Raw genomic sequence first — 21,865 nt, forward strand, 5'->3', positions numbered from 1 at the left:
TTTTTTATCTATAACTCTTTTAATTCCTAATTGTTTTTTATAAGTGGATTTTGATAGAAATTTAACTTAGGGGATCCCTGGGTGGCGCAGCGGTTTGGCGCCTGCCTTTGGCCCAGGGCGCGATCCTGGAGACCCGGGATCGAATCCCACGTCGGGCTCCCGGTGCATGGAGCCTGCTTCTCCCTCTGCCTGTGTCTCTGCCTCTCTCTCTCTCTCTCTGTGACTATCATAAATAAATAAAAATTAAAAAAAAAAAAAAAAAAGAAATTTAACTTAGTATTTTCCTAAATGGTTAGCCACTTAATGAGTTATTCTTTTCCTATTGTATTGAAATGCTACTTTGATTATACACATGGGCCTGTTTCTGGATCACTAGTCTTTTCCTTTAATCTATTTTTCCATTCCTTCATCAATATTGCAGTGCCTTGGCCATTATCAATCTTTAATCTTTCATATGAACTTTAGAATTATTTGGTCAGGTTTGAAGGAAATCCTGATTTTTATTGTAATTGCATTAAATTTATAGATTTGTTTGGGAAGAATGGACATATTGATAGTATAAATACTATCAAATACTTTCCTGTCTACAAATAATGTATATTTATTCAGGACTTCTTTTATTTCTTTTAGTAAACTTTATAGTTTTCTCCATGAAGGCTGTGCCCTTTTTGTTTGTAAGGGGGTTTTTTTGTAAGTTTAATGCCTAGTACTTTGTAGTTTCTGCTGCTATTAAGATTTCTTCCTGATATTACATTTTAATTAGTTATTATGTATAGGAAAATATGTTTGTATGTTTATCTTATATCCACTTTTCGTGTTAACTCACTAGATGTTTGAAAGTGATATTTTGGATTTTCTAGAGTGGTAGCATATCATTTGCAAATAGTAACAGTTGTGTCTTTACCTTCCAAATCTTTAGAACACTTACAGTGGAGATACTGGTTATACTTTCTTGTTCCTGACTTTATATTTTTTAAGATTTTTATTTATTTATTTGACAAAGAGAGAGAAAGAGAAAGAGCACAAGCAGGGGGAGTGGCAAGCAGAGGGAGAGGGAGAAACAGGCTCCCCATCTAGTAGGGAGCTGGCTGCCGGGTTTGGGGTGGGGGTGGGGGGATGGGGGGCTCCATCCCAGGACTCTGGGATCACTCCCTGAGCTGAAGGCAGCCACATAACTGACTGAGCCACCCAGGCGCCCCTTGTTCTTGACTTTAATAGATTGGTTCTAATGTTTCTAATGTTTCATATTAAATATGTCTTCAGTAGGTTTCTAGAAGATAACATTTATTACATTAAAATAATTTCTTTTTCTCTTTGGCTTCCTAAAGCTTTAATATTAATAGTATTATGAATGAATATTGAATTTTATTGAATGATATTCCTGCATGTATTGAAAATAATCATTTGTTTATTCCTTTACTTGGTTAGTGTGTGAATTATATTGCTAGGTTTCCTTATGGTGAACCATATTTTTATTGCTAAGATAAAGCACACTTGGTTAAGATGGATTCCCCTTTTAATATGCACTAGATTCAATTCACTAATTTTATTTAGGATTTTTTCATTTTAATTTTTACATTATATTGGCCTATATTATTTTTTATGGAGTCCTTGTTTGATTTTAATATTAAGGTTATACTTGCTTGTGAAATAAGTTTGGAATTTCCCCTTCTTTTCTATTTTCTAAAGTTGTTTATATGAAATGAAAATTTTGTGTTCCGTGAAGTATTGATAGAACTCTCTCACCTGGTGTCTTTTGGGAATAGGTAGATTTTTGAAAACTATTTCAATTCCATTATACAGATTTTCAATTCTTCTTTGGTCACTTTGTTTATTAATGTTTCCATAGAAGCCTGCCAATTTAATTCAGGTCAGGGTTTCTTAATATTTGCACTATTGACATTTTGTACTTGATGATTTTTTGTTGTGGAGGCTGTCCTGCACCTGTAGGATGTTTAGCATCATTCTTGGCCTCTATCAACTAGATGTCCATGGTACCGTCCTCCCCATCCCTAGATGTAATAGCCAGTCTCCAGATCTTGCCAAATATCCTTTGGGGGTCGGAATTTATTTGTATAAAGTTGTGCAAAGCTGCTTATAACTTTTAAGTCTCCTCAGAATCTGATTATGTCATCCTTTGTACTCCTGACATAGTTTCTTTGTGACTTCTCTCTTTTTTGTAGAATGAACCTGCCCAAAAGTTTGTCTATTTTATTAGTCTTTCCCAGAGCCAGCTTTTAGCTTTATTATTGATTATATATTTATTTTATATTCCTTTGTGACTTAAGAAATGAAAAATTCAATTTCTAATTATTGATAGTATATAAACAATAAAATTCATTTTTCATATCTTGAGTATGTATTCTGTAATCTTGCTAATTTTGCCTCTTAGTCATTTTAGTTTGTTTTGTAGATTCCTTTGGATTTTCTACATAGATAAACATGGTGTCTGTGAATAGAAACATTTTTATTTTTCTTTCCAATCTGAGTGCATTTTATTTCTTTCCTCTAAGCTTTATTGAGATACACTTAACATATAACATTGTGTAAGCTGAAGTTGTACAACCTGTTGATTTGATATATATTGCAATGGATACATGCAATATAGCAAACATGTTAGCTAACACCTTCATCACCTCAGATAATTATAATTTCATTTTTGTAATGAGAATATTTACGATGTACCCTCTCAGCAACTTTTAAGTGTATAATATAGTATGGTTAACTATAATCAAAATGCTATGCATTACATCTCCAGAAGTAATACATTTTCTAAGTGGAGCATGGTATCCTTAGAACAACATCTCCCCATTTTCCCCAACTTCCATTCTGGTAACCACATTCTGGTTACCACATTCTACTCTCTGTTTCTACAATTCAGCTTTTTTAGACTTCAGATATGAGCAATAACATACAGTATATTTGTATATGTCTCATAAACAAATAGGTTCAGTGATCAATAAAGTTGAAAACAAAAAATAATAGGGAAAATCAATGAAACAAAAATCTGGTTCTTTGAAAACATCCATAAAACTTACGAACCTCTAACAACACTGACAAAATTAACCTTCAATGATTCACTGCATTTGCACATATTTACTGAATGACATTAATAATTATATCCATAATTGACATATAGTCTACTTTAGGAACTTAAGTATCCATCGTCTCAATATTGTTCACACAGTGGGAAGATGAGTAAGAGAAACATTGGGCTCTTGCTTTAAAACAACAATGAAATTTGATTTCCAGCATAACAGCTAGATTGTTCTCCTTCATGACAGAAACTATTTTTTTGTAATATCTCCTGATATTAGCTCAAATTCTATTGTAAGTGATAGAACGGATTCCACAATATCTGTGCCATGAGTTCAATTTTTAGTTTTTATTTATTATTTTTAAAAGATTTTGTTTATTCATGAGAATACACAGAGAGGAGACAGAGAGAGAGAGAGAGAGAGAGAGAGAGGCAGAGACACAGGCAGAGGGAGAATCAGGCTCCATGCAGGGAGCCTAACGTGGGACTTGATCCCAGGTCTCTAGGATCACGCCCTGGGCTGAAGGCAGCGCCAAACCACGGAGCCACCCGGGCTGCCCGAGTTCAATTTTTTAAAGCTACAAATATGGCTTTGCTAATTGGAAAGCCTTTGGAGACAAAATGTACCTGAATTATCAATTGGCCAGGGTCTCATGTCTCATAACTCGAGTGTGGTAAAAATAAGTTATTTGACTTTTTTCAGATTTTGAATCAATTCTTTGTTCATATTGTCAGAAAGGTCTTGTATTATATAGACTTAGTTGAAGATCTTCTGCTTTGTGTAAAATATAATATATGGTGTCATAATTTTCTGATATACATTCTGTAACTGAAATAAAGTTTTTAAATTTATATTTCTTAGCATATGTCCATCTAAAATGTTTGCGTGTGTGTGTGTGTGTGTGTGTGTGTGTGTGAGCAAGCCATTTTTATAGCTGACCAAATTTAAAACTCAGATTCTATTAACAGTTGTTAAAAATTTTGTTGTTTTTGTTGTTAATTTCAGTCACTGGATTTTGTCATTATGTTTGGACTGTTAGAGAACTTCTTATCAAATTCATTTTCAATTTGTTTACCTTTCTCTTGATATTGTCCACTTTGTTCCCTTTATATTTCTTTGAACACAACAAACAAATGACTTTTCATCATTCTCTGCTGCTGCAAAAAACAACAGCAGCAACAGCAACAAGGTATTGGATGGGGGGCTGGGATGATCATCTTTATAGCAAAAGGTTTGCCAAAAAAGAAAGAAAGAAAGAAAGAAAGAAAGAAAGAAAGAAAGGAAGGAAGGAAGGAAGGAAGGAAGGAAGGAAGGAAGGAAGGAAGAAAGAAAGAAAGAAAGAAAGAAAGAAAGAAAGAAAGAAAGAAAGAAAGAAAAAGAAATGATAGTAATAGCAAGGCTGGTTTAAAATAAAAAAAAAAACTAAGAAAACTATAGCTGGAAGGGGGCATGAGAGAGATTTTGTTGCCAATATATTCTGTTTGCTTGTCCTCGGTGTTAACTGAACGTTTATGTTTAATTTTTGAAAACTCATAAAGATACACGTTTATGATTTTTACTTTTGTGATTAGAACCTGCATTAAAGATTTTGAAAAAAGCATCAACAAACAACAGCCACTATCAACACACTAAACAAATAGAATCTTGATCATTTCAAGAGACACAAAAAAGATACAGAGAGAGAGAGAGAGAGACAGAAAGATAGGCAGAGGGAGAAGCAGGCTTCATGCAGGGAGCCTCACGTGGGACTCGATCCAGGGTCTCCAGGATCACGCCCTGGGCAGCAGGCGGCGCTAAACCGCTGCGCCACTGGGGCTGCCTCTATCCATGATTTTTGAAACAAACTCGTTAAGCTGGAAATATAGGGAAGCTCCTTAATTGTATAAAGGGAAAGAAAAAAGAAAAGAGAAAGAAAGGAAGGAAGGAGAAAGGAAAGAGAGAAAGGAAGAAGAAAGGAGAAGAAAGAAAGGAGAGAGGAAGGGAGGGAGAAAAAAAAAACAGTGAAACAGCAAACATATTTTATTATGGAAATGTTGGCAGCATTCTATTTAATACGAGGGAAAACTCAGGTCCAATTTCGTCATGTCTCTTCAGCCTTGTGTGGAGGCCCGAGCTAGCCGGTAGAGGCTTGAGAAACCTGTACATTGATTACTGTGCTTCTGTAACTCACAGATTCGTGAAAAACAGCAGAATGTCTAAAGACAAATTATTAGATATCGCAGAGTATTTAGCAGGGTGGCTGACTTTAAGGTCGATATAGTTTTTAAACAGTCAAATGGATTCCTATAAGTTAGATACAATCAGAAAATGCCATTTTAAACAGGTATCAAGTACAAGAGCAACAACACTCTAGAATATCTTGGGATAAATGCAAGAAAGGATGTACAAGATCTGAATGTACAAAAGATAAAACTAAACACTAAACTGAAAGGTTAAAACGTTAAGGAAAACCTACCTAACTGGAGAGACATGCCATGTTGGTGACTAGGAGGGCTGGGTGTCCTGAAGATAGTCAATTGTCCCCTAGCTCATCCACAGATTTAAAGAAAATGCAACCCCAAACCGTTACAAATGAGCTTTCAAGGAACGTGGCATGCTGATTCTGACGTTTATACTGGAAGGGAAGAATAAGGAAGATATGCTTGAAGATTACGAATAAGATGTGGGGACTTGCCCAACCATAGATCAGGATGTCATATCAAGAGGTAAAAACTAAGATGGTGTAGTACTGGCACAGTTATAGACAAATTTATCTGTGGAACAGAAGAGGGAGCTCAGACACGGAGACACGCAAAGATGGAACAAAATGACTCAGGCACCGCCAAATGTACCCTGGGGGTACAGAATCCCCCCACACCACCCGGGACCCCGCCGCCCATTGACAATCCCTGACAGGGGAGTATGGATGAATCTTAAAAACACACGGTGAATTTTGTAAAGGTAAGTTACAGAATACCAAGGACATGAGTTAAATATGCACGCACATGTAATATTTCACATCCAAAGAGAGAAAAGCCTGCCAGCCTGTGTCTGGGAAGCACAAAGTTTCACTTCACTTCACGAGTTAGAGTCTGGTTTGGTAAAGCCGCCACACCAAGGCAAGAGGAGAGGGGGCGGGACTTTGTTGGATGAGCTTCGATGGAACTCAAAGCTCATTGGTCGCTGGCCTCAGCTTGGGAGGTGGAAGGCAGCGCTGGAAGCTCATTGGCCTTTGTGGGAAGGGCGGGAAAGAGAGAGAGAGAGAGAGAGAGTGAGAGCGAGAGACAGCTGGGTCCTCCTTCCCACCTCTTGTCCCTGCTGTTGGATTCTGATCTATGGGAAGCTGAGGTAACATTACCTCAGCTGGCATTAGGAATCGGACCCTCGACCCTTCGACCCTCGTTCTCCACACACCTTCTTTCACCCCTCCGTCCTTTCCTCTATTCCTCCCTCCCTCCTGCTTGGGATGACCAACTGTGTCTCTTCTCCTCCACCTCAGTGGGGTACCTCCGCCAGCTCCTGATATACCTCGCACTCTGCCCCACTCCCCGCCGCCCCCCTCACCAACCAACAACCACCAAATGCCTGTGGGAGGAAACCCTTGCCTCAGCCCCCTGACCCCTGGCCTCTGGAACCTGAGGTGGAGCTCATGTCCCTGCCTTTGATTCTGATGTGGTAGTGGCAGCGAATGATTGGGCTGCCTGAGATGCGGTGGTGCACCCCATGTGTGAGGGACCAGGAGGTGGACCATTGAAGTGTGAAGAGGAAAGAGGAGTGTGAAAGATTGCTGAGAGGTTGTTCAGGGAATACGTGGGTTTGCATGAAAGCAAAGAGGGTGTGTTGGCGGAAGAAAGCAATTAGTGCAGTGAGGAGTTGGCTGTTGACTAGATCAGGGTCTGGCATTGGATAGGGGGCTCAACGAGGATCTGGTCACTAAATACTGGAAGGGATGAATAAAAATAATTATTGAAAGAGGGGCTTGGGATCCAGCATCATAATATAATTTCGTGGTGCGCAAAGGGGGTGTCAGCTTAAAGGGGGTGTGTGTGAGAAAATAATTAAGATTACGGTAGGGTGCAAGAAGAGAGTCCGAATGAGGTGTGAGAGGAAAGTTGAATGTAGGACATACATGAGACTAATAATAGAATTCAGGGGGGAGGGGGGCTAGGGGGGCTAGGGCTAGAATCATGAGTAGGGAGTGAATGAATGCAGGAGGTCAGGAAGACAATTGCGGAGGTGGAGACCAGGAAAAATAGTGCAGTATGGCTGAGTACAGGATGATACACGGGAAGGGGAGGGCAGTAATTGTTGAAGGGGGCACAAGAGTGCATGAGTATGCCTGAACATGGGGTCTATGTAGAGTGAAGGAAAGCAACGAGAATAATGATTGGATTGAAAGTTTACAGGAACCATGCCAAGAGTTTCTTGGAATGAGACTGTGTGTGAGTGGGGCTTCCTGGGAAGGAGGCTCTGTGAGCAAGAAGGGTGGATGGGATCTGATTTCAGCGGTGAGCTGGGTGAAGGAGAAAGCCAGGCACCTCAGGTGGGGTTTTCAAAGGGCAGAGGAAGTACGTTGAGGGTAAGGGGATCATGTAGCCATCCTGACCTCCGCTCCTGGCCCTAGAACCATGGATCCCAATGAGACGCCTGCTGTGCCCTGCTGCCCCTCAGACTCCCCCACTGGTCTTGAGACCGGAGCCCCATGGGGGATTGAACTTGGCCCCAAAAGAGCTGTAAGTCGCTGTGTCCACTGCTACAACCACGGCTTCACTGAGCAAATCAAGGACCAGGAGCACTTCTGCCCCTTCCAGGCCTGCGATTGTCACAAGTGTGCCTTTTTCTCGTGAGTATGGTGTCTGACAAAGGGTGTGTGTGTGTGTGGGGGGGGGGTGGGTGCGTGGGCCTCCTCTAAATGTGACTGACTGTAGGCCTGCAATTCCCCACTTTAGGGAGCACCGCAGTGTCTTGCCTGCTGAGAGTGCCTTGAACAAGGAGCAGGGGGCACACCTAAAGAGGCATCTGGCTCAAGGACTGACAAGGAGTGGGGCCTCCCTTCCCAAAGCTCACGGCCATGTCACAAAGTTGACCATTCAAGCAGGAGTCATCAGTGAGTGTCTCTGGCCAGGGAGAACATCTGAGTTTGGGGTTAGGGATCATTGAGCAGTTCTGTCACCAGTCCTACTACCCAATTTTGATGTCGCCTTGGCAAGTTACTCCTCGGTCCTTTAGCTGTCCCACCTATAAAACTTCATCAATATTAGTTACCAAGTGTGGGTGCGAAGGAGAGAATGGGGGGTGGGGTGGTCTAAATGGTCCATCTAAATGAGATGAGACCTCAGACTGGGGGTGAGGAAGAGTGGGGTGGGGTCAGGGGGAAAGGCTCACCTAAAGTGTCCCCAGCTTCCCACAGCTGGGAAGGAGAACCTCATGTCCCAGCTTGAGGCCCACCGCTGTGCAGCCCCCGGGGAGGTAAGGAGAGTCTGGGGCCTGTGGGGGAGGTTCCCATCTCACCCACTGCCCAGACTCTTCTCTGTGTCCTGAAGACAGGGGTTCCCTCCCTAACCCTACTGCAGCTTGCCGTGTGACCTTGGGAAAATACCATTTCTGCTCTCTGGGCCTCGGTTCCTCAGGTGGAAAATAAAGAGTGGGAACTGGCTGGTCTTCCAGGTCTTCTCAGCCCTGACATTCTGGGCTCCTATCCTCATCCCAGAACATACCCATACATATGTCCTCTCCGTGGCCGGCCTGGTGCCTGACTCCACCCTGTGCTCTCTGCTCCTGCAGGCAAGCACCCAAGGAGCTCTGCTGACTGGTCAGGCCCCAAAACCTTTGTCTCCATCTTGGACTCCAGCAGCCTTGAGGATGCAACTAACAATTTCTGTTTCGAGGAAGACCCACAGGATCCCTGCCCTGCGCAGCCTGTGAGTAAAGTGAGAAGGGACATGGAGCTAGTTGTATATTATGTTATTGTGTGCCCAGCCTTTGTGCTTGATGTTGTGGGAGAGAGAAGGAAGGAGTGGAGGAGGCAGCCAATGAGGAGGAGAAGGAGGGGGAGGAGAGGAGCAGGACAAGAAGTGGCAGGGGGAGGAGGAGGGGCGTGTGGAGATGGCAGCATATCGGACTAGCGGGCACGGGCAGGGCTCTCCCAGCCTTGCCATTGCCTATTCGTGAGGCTTATGACAAGTGACATTACACTTCCCAGCCTCCGTTTCCCTAGCGGTGTACTGATAGGGACAATATCCTACACCTATAGCACTGACAAGAGGACTAAGCCAAGGCGTGCCACCATAGCAGGACTTCAACTAATGGAGGCTATTATTCCACATGAAACACATTGATGGGATAGAAGGTCCTGCTGAAAGGAGGGCCACGATGGTGAGGGTCACAAGGCCCGGGGTGGGGAGTCCAGAGGTCATTAGAGAAAGCTTCCTGCCCATTAGATGAGCCAAGCTGGTCCTTCAAGTTCCATGGGGATTGGGGAATATGGAGGTGAGAACCAGTCCCTGCACAAGGGACAGCGATCACATCCCTCCAGGTGCCTTGCACATTAAAACACAGACACCTGTGATTTCCCATAATCGTCACTGTGGCCCTGGGAGTTTTGGAAATGCTGGCAGGAATTAGTGTTCCAGGAGAGATACAGAAGAAGGACATAGAAAGGGAAGGAAAACAGACCAAACAGGGGAAAGGACTTGTGCGAGCCACAACGACTAATAGCCAGCAGGCATTCAGACTCCCACATCCAGATATTGCAAAGTCCTGGCCCTGTCTCTCTCTACTGGTAGTATATGTCTGCCTGCCAGAGGGTTTAATCCTCTGGCCTCTCTTCTTGTTTCTAGATGCTCAACCCTGGTCCTCCAGCCCTGTGCCATCCTTGGCCCTGTCCTACTGCAGCCACAGATTCTGGGAAAATAGCGGGGTCCACAACCCTGGCAGGGGCCAAGCTTAGTGAATGGGAAGAGCAGATGGCCTTGGGGTGGGGGTGGGGCCTTGAGCAGAACCCGGGACTGAAGGGGCACTTGCCACATGAGGTGGGGAGGCGTGGGTTTTCGCTTCCCATCCTCTCACACCCTTTCCCTGGCAGGCTCCTGAAGCCTCTGACCAGGACTTGGTTTCTGCCTCAGAGTGGCAGCGGAAGCTGGAAGCAGCCGAGGCTCTGCTGATTCTGAGAGACTCTACCCAGGAGTCTTCTGGCTCCATCTTCCTGCTACAGCCCTGCGTGGCAGCAGGTAGCCCGGTCCTTGAAAGGAGAACGTGGAGTGGTGGGGATGGTTGGGAAATGGGAGGGCATTGTGGTAAGCAGGGCCTAACTGGGAGGTCAGAGTTGGTGGGTTGAACCTCCTTGGGCCCAGGCACCCAAGCTCCTCAGTCTGATGCTGGAGATGGCAGTTGATGGTTGCTCACTCAATCGAGCTCCGTGCTCAACAGCAAATGCCCCTAGCACCCTAGCATCAAGAAACAAGGAAACCGAGACCCCGTGAGTGGCAGGGACTTGCCCTGGGGCATGCAGCCTATCAAGTGGAACACCCAGGTCCCCTCACTCCCAGCCCAGAGCTTTCTATCCACACCCCTACAGTTCTGCTGTGGTGGGCAGGATATGCATAGGTGATGAGAGCCTAGGCTGGAGGGTGATCTGCTCTCTGATTCCAGTCTCCATGTGGAGCCTGGATGCCTTTACACTTCCCTTGTGTTTTGTGGCTAAATTTCATTGATGAGCCTGGAGAGGAAGGAACAGAGGAAGTCTGAGGAGAGGTAGATGCCTGAGAAGGCTGAGAGGGAAGGATGGTCATTCCTAGACGAAAATGTTGGATGGGGTATGGTGCACGAGTGAAGCAGCAACCTGAGTGAAGGAGGAACTGCTGGAACAGAAGGGGGCGAAGCCGGAGAGGCTGCCAATCACAGAGGTCTGGAATGCCAGGCTTAGGGGCTAGACCAGAAACTGTGCGTGGTGAGGAGGCAGGGAATGTGTGAGCTAGGGAGGAGTATATTCAAAGATATTGGGCTCAACAGAAAGAAATGTGGTGGCTCTGATGGAGGGACTGGAGGAGGCAAGACCTGAGATGAGCAAATCAGCGAGGAAGAGTTCTGTGCTGTAGTCTGTAAGTCCAGGTGACAAAGCCTAGATTGGGTGGAACAAAAAAGAGGGGGGAGCCAGGAGAGGAAATGGATCTGACCTGGCTCTGATGCCTTCCTTTCTATCTGCAGCTCCTGCTGGAGATACAGGACTCCAGCCTCCTAGCCCCTCTCTGAGACCCAGGCCAGCCACCACTATTTCTCTGCCTATTGGACATCTGGGGTGCATCTCCCTCTTGAGCTAGAAGCCCAGAAGAGAAGGCCTCACTAGAGTACTGCTTATTTATGCATTTGCAAAGTGTTTAATGTCCAGTATGCTTAACATGTTTTTTTTTTTTAACCTGCAGGTTCTTTTACAGGCTTTTTCAGGCCCTTTTTATTATAGGGGGCAATTTTTGGCTGAGGGTGGATATTCTTGTACCGCCATCCCTTACTGCCTTGGATTCTGGGGCCTTTTTATGTCTCTTAGAAAAACATGGTTGTGCGACTGAAGCTGATCATTCTCTCAATAGGGTTCTGTGAAAGGTCATTTGTTCATATCCAAGAGTTTTCATTTGACTTGTGATCGCAAACATAGCCGTGCGCTTATGTATGTATCCATGCTTGTCAAAATACAAGGACGTTTTCATTCTGTGTCTAGGATTATGTGTGTGAACAAATAATAAACCCTTATTGTTGTACGGCAGTGAGATATAGGTGTTGTTTTTTACCACAGTATAATGTAGACCATCGTGACTCTGACGGACTTCTTCAATTTATATTCCAAAGTGAGAACCCCCATACTCAATAACTGGGATTTCTTTTTTTTTAATGTTTTTTTTTATTGGAGTTCAAATTGCCAACATATAGCATAACACCCAGTGCTCATCCCATCACGTACCCCCCCGTGCCCATCACCCAGTCACCCCAACCCCCGCCCACCTCCTTGCCCACCACCTCTTGACCGTTTCCCATAATTAAGTGTCTCATATTCTGTCACCCTCACCGATATTTCCCACTCATTTTACCTACTTCCCCCTTTATTCCGTTTCACTATTTTTTATATTCCCCAAATGAATGAGAACATATAATGTTTGTCCTTCTCTGATTGACTTATTTCACTCAGCATAATACCCTCCAGTTCCATCTACGTCGAAGCAAATGGTGGGTATTTGTCGTTTCTAATGGCTGAGTAATATTCCATTGTATACATAGACCACATCTTCTTTATCCATTCAACTTTCGATGGACACCGAGGCTCCTTCCACAGTTTGGCTATTGTAGACATTGCTGCTATAAACGTTGGGGTGCAGGTGTCCTGCCATTTCACTGCATCTGTGTCTTTGGAGTAAATCCCCAGCAGTGCAATGGCTGGGTCGTAGGGCAGATCTATTTTGAACTCTTTGAGGAACCTCCACACAGTTTTCCAGAGTGGCTGCACCAGTTCACATTCCCATCAACAGTGCAAGAGGGTTCCTCTTTCTCCACATCCTCTCCAACATTCGTTTGTTTCCTTTCTTGTTAATTTTCCCCATTCTCACTGATGTGAGGCGGTATCGCATTGTGGTTTTGATTTGTACTTCCCTAATGGCAAGGGATGTGGAGCATTTTCTCATGTGCTTCTTGGCCGTGTCTATGTCTTCTTTGGTGAAATTTCTGTTCATGTCTTTTGCCCATTTCATGATTGGATTGTTTGTTTCTTTGCTGTTGAGTTTAATAAGTTCTTTATAGGTCTTGGAAACTAGCCCTTTATCTGATAGGTCATTTGCAAATATCTTCTCCCATTCTGTAGGTTGTCTTTTAATTTTATGGACTGTTTCCTTTGCTGTGCAGAAGCCTTTTACCTTGATAGAGTTCCAATAATTCGTTTTTGCTTTTGCTTCTCTTGCCTTCATGGATGTATCTTGCAAGAAGTTACTGTGGCCAAGTTGAAAAAGGGTGTTGCCTGTGTTTTCCCTTGGGATTTGGATGGAATCTTGTCTCACATTTAAATCTTTCATCCACTTTGAGTTTATCTCTGTGTATGGTGCAAGAGAGTGGTCTAGTTTCATTCTTCTGCATGTGGATGTCCAATTTTCCCAGCACCACTTATTGAAGAGACTGTCTTTATTCCAGTAGATATAGTCTCTCCTGCTTTGTTGAATATTAGTTGGCCATAAAATTGAGGGTCCACTTTTGGATTCTCTATACTGTTCCATTGATCTATGTGTCTGTTTTTGTGCCAGTACCACACTGTCTTGATGACCACAGCTTTGTAGTACAACCTGAAACCTGGCATTGTGATGCCCTCAGCTATGGTTTTCCTTTTTAATATTCCCCTGGTTATTCGGGGTCTTTTCAGATTCCACACAAATCTTAAAATGATTTGTACCAACTCTCTGAAGAAAGTCCATGGTGTTTTGATAGGGATTACATTAAATGTGTAAATTGCCCTGGATTGCATAGATATTTTCACAATATTAAATCTTCCAATCCATGAGCACGGAATATTTTTCCATCTCTTCGTGTCTGCCTCAATTTCTTTCAGAAGTGTTCTGTAGTTTTTAGGGTATAGATCCTTTACCTCTTTGGTTAGGTTTATTCCTAGGTATCTTAGGCTTTTGGGTGCAATTGTAAATGGGATTGACTCCTTAATTTCTCTTTCTTTGTTTGTTTATAGAAATGCCACTGATTTCTGGGCATTGATTTTGTATCCTTCCACACTGCCAAATTGCTGCATGAGTTCTAGCAAGCTTGGGGTGGAGTATTTTGGGTTTCCTAATACAGTATCATGTCATCTGCGAAGATGGAGAGTTTGACCTCTTCTCTGCCCATTTGAATGCCTTTTATTTCTTTTTGTTGCCTGATTGCTGAGGCTAGGACTTCTAGTACCATGTTGAATAGCAGTGGTGAGAGTGGACATCCCTGTCTTGTTCCTGATCTTAGGGGAAAGGCTCCCAGTGTTTCCCCATTGAGAATGAAATTGGCTGTGGGCTTTTCGTAGATGGCTTTTGAGGTGCTGAGTAATGTTCCCTCTATCCCTATGCTCTGAAGAGTTTTGATCAGGAATGGATGCTGTATTTTGTCAAATGCTTTCTCTGCGTCTATTGAGAGGATCATATTTGGTTCTTGTTTTTTCTCTTGCTGATACCATCTATCACGTTGATTGCTTTACAAGTGTTGAACCACCCTTGTAACCCAGGGATAAATCCCACTTGGTCATGTTGAATAATCTTCTTCATCTACTGTTGGATCTTATTGGCTAGCATCTTGTTGAGAATTTTTTATCTGTGCTCATCAGGGATATTGGTGTATAATTCTCCTTTTTGGTGGGGCCTTTGGTTTTGGAATTACGGTGATGCTGGCTTCATAGAACGAGTTTGGACGTATTCCATCCCTTTCTATCTTTTGGAACAGCTTTAGTGGAATAGGTATTGTTTCTTCTTCAAACGTTTAATAGAATTCCCCTGCGAGACCATCTGGCCCTGGACTTTTGTGTTTTGGGAGGTTTTTGATGACTGCTTCAATTTCCTCCCTGGTTTTTGGCCTGTTCAGGTTTTCTATTTCTTCCTGTTTCAGGTTTGGTACTTTGTGGTTTTCCAGAAATGCGTCCATTTCTTCTAGATTGCCTAATTTATTGGCGTATAGGTGCTCATACTATGTTTTTAATATCGTTGGTATTTCCTTGGTATTGGTGGTGATCTCTCAGTTTTCATTCGTGATTTTATTAATTAAGGCTTTTCTCTTTTGTTTTTAATAAGGCTGGCTAATGGTTTAACTATTTTATTACTTCTTTCAAAGAACCAACTCCTGGTTTTGTTGATCTGTTCTACAGTTCTTCTGGTCTCTATTTCATTGAGTTCTGCTCAAATCTTTATTAACTCTCTTCTTCTGCTGTGTGTAGGTTTTATATGCTGTTCTTTCTCCAGTCCCTTTTGGTGCAAGGTTAGCTTGTTTATTTTAGTTTTTTCCAATTTTTTGAGAGATGCTTTTATTGTGATGTTTTTCCGTCCTAAGACTGCGTTTGCTGTATCCCAAAATATTTTCAATGGTTGTATCTTCATTCTTATTAGTTTCCTTGAATCTTTTTGATTCTTCTCTCTTTTCCTGGTTGACCCTTTCATCTTTTGGCAGGATGGTCTTTAACATCCACGTGTTTGCATGTCTCCCAAATTTCTTCTTGTGACTAAATTCATGTTTCAAAGCATTATGGTCTGAAAATATGCAGGGGACAATCCCAATCTTTTGGTATCAGTTGAGACCTGATTTGTGACCCAGTATGTGGTCTATTCTGGAGAAAGTTCCATGTGCACTTGAGAAGAATGTGTATTCAGTTGCGTTTGGATCTAAAGTTCTGTAAATATCTGTGAAATCCATCTGGTCCACTGTTTCATTTAAAGCTCTTGTTTCGTTGGAGATGTTGAGCTTAGAAGATCTGTCATTTGCAGAAAGTGCTGTGGTAACATCTCCAGTATAAGTGTAGTATTATCTAAGTATGTTTTTCCTTTGGTTATGAATTGATTGATATACTTGGCAGCTCCCACATTCGGAGCATAAATATTCATGATTGTTAGGTCCTCCTGTTGGATAGATCCTTTAATTATGATATAGTGTCCCTCTTCATCTCTTACTACAGTCTTTGTGATAAACTTTAACTTATCTGGTATGAGGATGGCTACCCCTGCTTTCTTTTGAGGACCATTTGAATGGTAAATGGTTCTCCAACCTTTCATTTTCAGGCTGGAGGTGTCCTTATGTCTAAAATGAGTCTCTTGTAGACAGCAAATAGATGGGTCTTGCTTTTTAATCCAGTCTGAAATCCTGCATCTTGTGATAGGATCATTAATCCCATTCACGTTCAGAGTGATTATTGAAAGATATGAATTTAGTGTCATTATAATACCTCTTCAGTCCCTGTTTTTGTGGATTACTTCTTTGGGCTTCCTCTTATTTTACAGAAAGAGGAATATTAATATTTCTTGCTGAGCTGATTTGGCGGTCACATATTCTTTCATTTTCTGCCTATCTTGGAAGCTCTTTATCTCTCCTTCTATTCTGAATGAGAGCCTTGCTGGATAGAGTATTCTTGGCTGCATGTTCTTCTCATTTAGGACCCTGAACATATCCTGCCAGCCCTTTCTGGCTTTCAATGTCTCTGTTGTTCTCCTATATAAGTTAGGGATCTCTTGTCTTTTCTGCTTTAAGGATTTTCTCTTTATCTTTGGAATTTGCAAGTTTTACTATTAAGTGTAGAGGTATTGAACAGTTTTTATTGATTTTGGTGGGGGGATCTCTCTATCTCCTGGATCTGAATGCCTGTTTCCCTTCCCAAGTTAGGGAAGTTCTCAGCTATGATTTGTTTAAATATTCTTTCTGGTGCCCTGTCCTTCTTAGCGCCCTCTGGAACCCCAATTAAACATAGATTTTTCCTTCTGAGGCTGTCATTTATTTCTTCACCTTTCTTCATGGCCTTTGTTTTTCTCTTTTTTCCTCAGCTTCCTTCCTTGCCATCAACTTGTCTTGTATGTCACTCACTCTTTCTTCCACTTCATTAGCCCTCGTCTTTAGGACCTCCAGTTTGGATTGCATCTCATTTAGTTGACTTTTAATTTCGGCCTGATTAGATCAAATTCTGCAGTCATGAATTGTCTTGAATCCTTTATGCTTTTTTGCAGAGCCACCAGTAGCTTTATAATTGTGCTTCTGAATTGGTTTTCTGACATCAAATTGTAATCCAAATTCTGTAACTCTGTGGCATAGAGTATTGTTACTGATTCTGTCTTTTGTGGTAAGTTCTTCTTTGTAGTGTGGCTCAAAATGAGTTGTACTTGTTACAAGCCCAAACTCTTCTCTCTGTAATGTTTCAGCTGTTCTTTCTTTAAATGTCAAGTTGAATTCGTAGGTTTTCAGGATGATTTGAAACTTATCTAGCTAAGTTGGTGGGAACAGGTGTCTTGGGGATCTTACTCCTCTGGCATCTTGCCTGACCACCAATAACTGGGATTTTGTAACACAACTAGAGAAGAAAATGGTAGTGGGGAAAAGAAAATGGTGTTAAGGGTTTTACTCATTGAGCAAGTAAGTGCCTACCCTCTGCCTGGCACAGACTTTCCATCTGTCCATAGGGCCCCAAATTGAGTTGTCTGCAGGGTCAAGCAGGTCTTATAAATGAGTGGAACAGCCCAGATAGGCTCTGGTCAACTGACAGTGCATTTTCTACCTAAGGGGCCAGGTGGCATCTGGCTCTAGCCGATTGTTGCCATGCAGGAATGTAGACTCTGCATTGCCACATCTCCTGATTTTTCAAGAGAAAATGGAATTCCAGATATCTACATAAAATATCTCAATTTTAAAATGTTGGCTCTGGTTTCCTCTTTAAGACCTCTACATGAGCCAAGGAAAACATCCATTCAGGCCAACTATGACCAAGCAAATGCCAGGCTGATTCTAGTCCAATGTGTATTTTACAGTGGGGGACACTGAAGCCAACCAGGGCCAGAAGAATCAAAGAGGGGAGGTGAATTAGACCCAGAGCCTATTTTTGAAGGACCCATGAAATATGAGGAAGAATCAATATCATTTCTTGATTTTGTGCCCCCTGTATGCTGAAGACATATAGCCTCACAGCAGGTCTCTGAGCTAGGTATTATTACCCCCCACTTGCACAAGTGTTTTGGGGGAAATTTTTAGTCAAAGATGGGTGGGAGAGGACTCCCTTCTCTTTACCAGGCCCTGAATTAGCTAATAATTTACCTTCTAAAAAGTTATCTATCTATCTATCTATCTATCTATCTATCTATCTATCTATCTCTATATATCCAAACCATTGAATGAAAGGCTCAAAGTTTGAAAAAGCAGACATCCAGTCAGAAGAGTCTCAAAAATAGTCTCTTTGTTTTGTACTCAAGGTAACAACATGTAGTAGTGGATCCGATCTTACCTCCACTTGTTTCTCAGTCCTCTGCTGATGTTCCAAACAAAGGAAGAACTGGCGACCCTGCCCCAAAGGCAGAAAGCTCAATTGGATATGCCCCATCACTATTTCCCATCGTGTTTTCTCCCTCCTTCCTTGCTTCCCTCATATTTACCCAAGATGACTGATGGTGATGACAACTTACGCTTTCAGGCCTTGAGAAGTCAGGCTTCTAATCAATCTTATCTATTGCCAGATAAACATGCAAAGCCACTTGGCACATAGGGGAAGACTGACATCCATCTCAAGCTTTCCTCCCTTCCCTGATTTGCCCCTTAAAGCAGTGACCCGAAACCCTCTTCTCCCAGATATTAGATAAACAAGCCCACATAATCACAGAGGAAGGAAGCTGTGTCACGTGGAAAAGGACTAAAGCCCTGTTGTGCAACTGCATCCTAGGTGCGCCACAGTCTCACAGCTGAATTGGTAAAAGGGAAATTCTATTTGGGGTTAAAGGATGTGGCATGAGAAGAGGGAGGAAAAGAGAAATAAAGTGATGGAGACTGAGAGAAGGAGTGAGTCTCTTTATCCTGTACCCTTTCATTTTTCTGAGTCCCGCCTGTCCTTCTATGCAGAACCTTTTAGACCTGATACTGATACTTCAGCCCCCCTGCCACTCCACTTCCCCACACCTCATAAATGTATGCACACAAGCGCACTTGTGTGGGTACACTGCTCTATGCCTTTTTAAAAAGCCTCTTCATGGTGGCAAATTATGGGCATCTTAGGACTTTGTCATAAATGAGGAAATATCCATCTATTTTGTCATGTACTCCTCCAGTTCACAGATTCAAAACATCACTTTGTAGAATAAATAGTGTGGGTTAGGCCTCGACTCTCATGTGTTCTACAACGGCATTGTTTGGATCTGAGGATATCCACCACATGAGAGTATCTGCAGAGTGGATCAATTTCAACCAGGGGTATGCCTGTAAGTGTTTAACAACGGGCTTTCTGGAGGAAGGGGTGACTTGGGGGGAAATGCCTTGTGTTGTAGCATTTGCCAATTTCAAGCTACTTATGCCAGGTCAATTAGTGCAGAGTTGGGAAGGGATGCATTTCCAGGTACAATACATGGGCAGGTACAACAAATGGGCATAACCTGAAGAACATAGGTAACAGGAAAGTGTAGGAATAATAAGAAATTGGTGAGTCGTTTTGTGTATTTTTTTTGTTGTCAGTATAATGCATGTCTTGTAATAGCTACCATATATCATTTAGTTTTATTTGCTTTAAATAAAAATCAAGAAGAAAGATGTTAAATCAACTGTCTCGGGTAACACACTGAATAAGTAGGAATGCAGAACTAAACTAAAGCTCAAGGAGGACAGCAATAATAAAGATTAGAGCAGAGATAAATATAGTAAATATAAAAGCAATAGAAAAGAACAGCAAAATGAAGTTTGTTCTCATAAACTACAAGAAAATTGGCAATCTTTTAATTAGATTTACAAACAGGTGAAGACTCAAATAACCAAAACAGTAGTGAAAGAAAAGGCATTACAATAATAGAATAGTGATAAAAATAATTATAATAGTATGAAAACTGGTATGACAACAAATTGGTTAACCTGGAAGAATTGAATACCTCCCCAGAAACACAGAATACAATACAAATAAATCATAAATATATAACAACTTATGTCAAAATTGAGTAGCTAGTTAAAATCAGAATCAGCAATCAGAAACTTCCTATCGAAGAAACCCCCCAGGGAACAAGTGGTTTTGAAGGTGAATAGTACCAAACATCTACAGAAAAATTAATGCCAAATTCCTTTAAAATTTTTTCAAAATATGGTTCTAGCATTATTCTAATACTCAAAGCAGAAAAAGATACTATGAGAGGATAAAAATACAGATCATTATCACTTTTGAACTTTGTTTCAAAAATCTTCGACAAAATAATTCCAAAGGGAATTTAACAGCACATTAAAAGGATGATAAACAATGACCAAATGGGATATTTTGGGAATGCAATTTTTGTTCAACATAATAATATTGATATAGCATACAAAATAAAGAGAAGAGGGAGCATGATTTTCTAAACTGATGAAGAGAAAATATTTGATAAAATTATACACTCTTGTTGATAATGCTGCCAGAAACCTCAGAATTCGTGTACTTCTTCGAATCTGTATTTTTCCATCCTTCGGGTAAATACCTAGTAGTGCAATTGGTCAATCATAGGGTAGTTCTAGTTGTAAGTTGTTGAGATTCCTCCATACTGTTTACCAGAATTCCTGCACCAGTGTGCATTCCCATCAACATTTAAAGAGGGTTCCCCTTTCTATATCCTCACCAAAATCTGTTTCCTGTGTTATTGATTTTAGTCATTTTGACAGATGTGAGGTGAAATCACATCATCAATTTATTTTTTAAACATTTTTTTTGAAAGAGAACACAAGCAGAGGGAGGGTTGGAGGGAGAGGGGGAAAGAATCTCAAGCAGACGTCTCACGGAGCCCAATGTGTGCCCGACCCCAGGACTCCAAGATCATGATTTGAGCCGAAGTCAGACTTTTATCTTACCCTACCACCCAGTGCAGAATAATATTGATATAGCATACAAATGCTATATCCCTGATGATGAGTGATATAGAGCATCTTTTCATGTAACTGTTGGCCATTTACATGTTTATATGTTTTCTTTGGAAAAATGTCTATTCATGTTTTCTGCCCATTTCTTTCTTTTTTAAATTTTTTATTTATTTATGATAGTCACACACAGAGATAGAGAGAGAGAGAGAGAGAGAGGCAGAGACACAGGCAGAGGGAGAAGCAGGCTCCATGCACTGGGAGCCCGATGTGGGATTCGATCCCGGGTCTCCAGGATCGCGCCCTGGGCCAAAGGCAGGCGCCAAACCGCTGCGCCACCCAGGGATCCCTGTTTTCTGCCCATTTCTTAACTGGATTATTTGTTTCTTTGGCGTTGAGTTTTATAATTTCTTCATAGATTTTGGATACTAACCCTTTATCAGACATGCCATTTTCAAATATATTCTCCCATTCTGTAGCCAAACTATGGAAAGAGCCCCAGTGTCCATCAGCTGATATTTCATATATATATGCCATCAAAAAGAATGAAATCTTGCCATTTGCAATGATGTGGATGGAACTAGAGGGTATTATGCTAAGTGAAGTAAGTCAGTCAGAGAAAGAAAAATACTAAATGATTTGACTCATATGTGAATTTAAGAAACAAAATAGAGGACTATATAGGAAAGGGATAAAAAAGAGAGGAACAAGCCATAAGAGACTCTTAATGATAGAGAAAAAAGTGAAGTAGATGGAGGGAGGTGGGCGAGGGAAGGGGTAATGGGTAATGGGTTATGGGTAGTAATGAAGTTACAAATTAGTGGTGAGCAGTGGGTGTTACATGTAAGTGATAAATCACTAAATTCTACACTTGAAACCAATATTACACTATATATTAAGTAATTAGAATTATAAATAAAAATTTGGAAGAAAAATATTCAACATTCTTTTATGATGAAAAACTCAATATCTATGACTAGAAAGAAAATACTTCAATGTGATAAAAAGCTATATAAGAAAAGCTCATGATTAACAGCATACACAATGGTAAAGATTTTTCTAAAAGATAAAGAATAAGACGAGGATGATATTTCACCATTTATATTCAACACAGTTTTGGAAGACCTAGTCAGAATAATTAGGCAAGAAAAAGAAATAAAGAGCATGTATTTGGAAAGGTAGATATAACATTAACTCTGTCACACATAATATGAACATATATGTAGGAAAACCTAGAGTCTACAAAAAATCCTTTAGTACTAATAAACAAAATCACCGAATTTGTAGACTATAAAAACACACAATATTAG

The 21,865-nt window shown here is 41.5% G+C and overlaps 1 protein-coding gene across 7 annotated transcripts in view; it reads left to right on the forward strand.

Moving 5' to 3' along the window:
• The first annotated feature begins 4,990 nt into the window (after positions 1 to 4,990).
• The window catches only part of LOC112671849 (doublesex- and mab-3-related transcription factor C2), a 62,339-nt gene continuing 45,464 nt past the window's right edge, over positions 4,991 to 21,865 (forward strand). Inside the window, exons 1-6 of one of the 7 annotated variants that reach the window (XM_035712021.2) lie at positions 4,991 to 5,978; positions 7,642 to 7,860; positions 7,967 to 8,124; positions 8,802 to 8,938; positions 10,102 to 10,246; positions 11,223 to 11,727. In XM_035712021.2, the coding sequence (XP_035567914.2) occupies positions 7,646 to 7,860; positions 7,967 to 8,124; positions 8,802 to 8,938; positions 10,102 to 10,246; positions 11,223 to 11,335 (768 nt within the window). In that variant the 5' untranslated portion in view covers positions 4,991 to 5,978; positions 7,642 to 7,645 and the 3' untranslated portion in view covers positions 11,336 to 11,727. The other 6 variants (XM_035712019.2, XM_035712022.2, XM_025466202.3 and 3 more) reach the window with 6 other exon arrangements.

This window comes from Canis lupus, chromosome X, assembly GCF_003254725.2.
Source record: "Canis lupus dingo isolate Sandy chromosome X, ASM325472v2, whole genome shotgun sequence".
Classification (NCBI taxonomy): domain Eukaryota; kingdom Metazoa; phylum Chordata; class Mammalia; order Carnivora; family Canidae; genus Canis; species Canis lupus.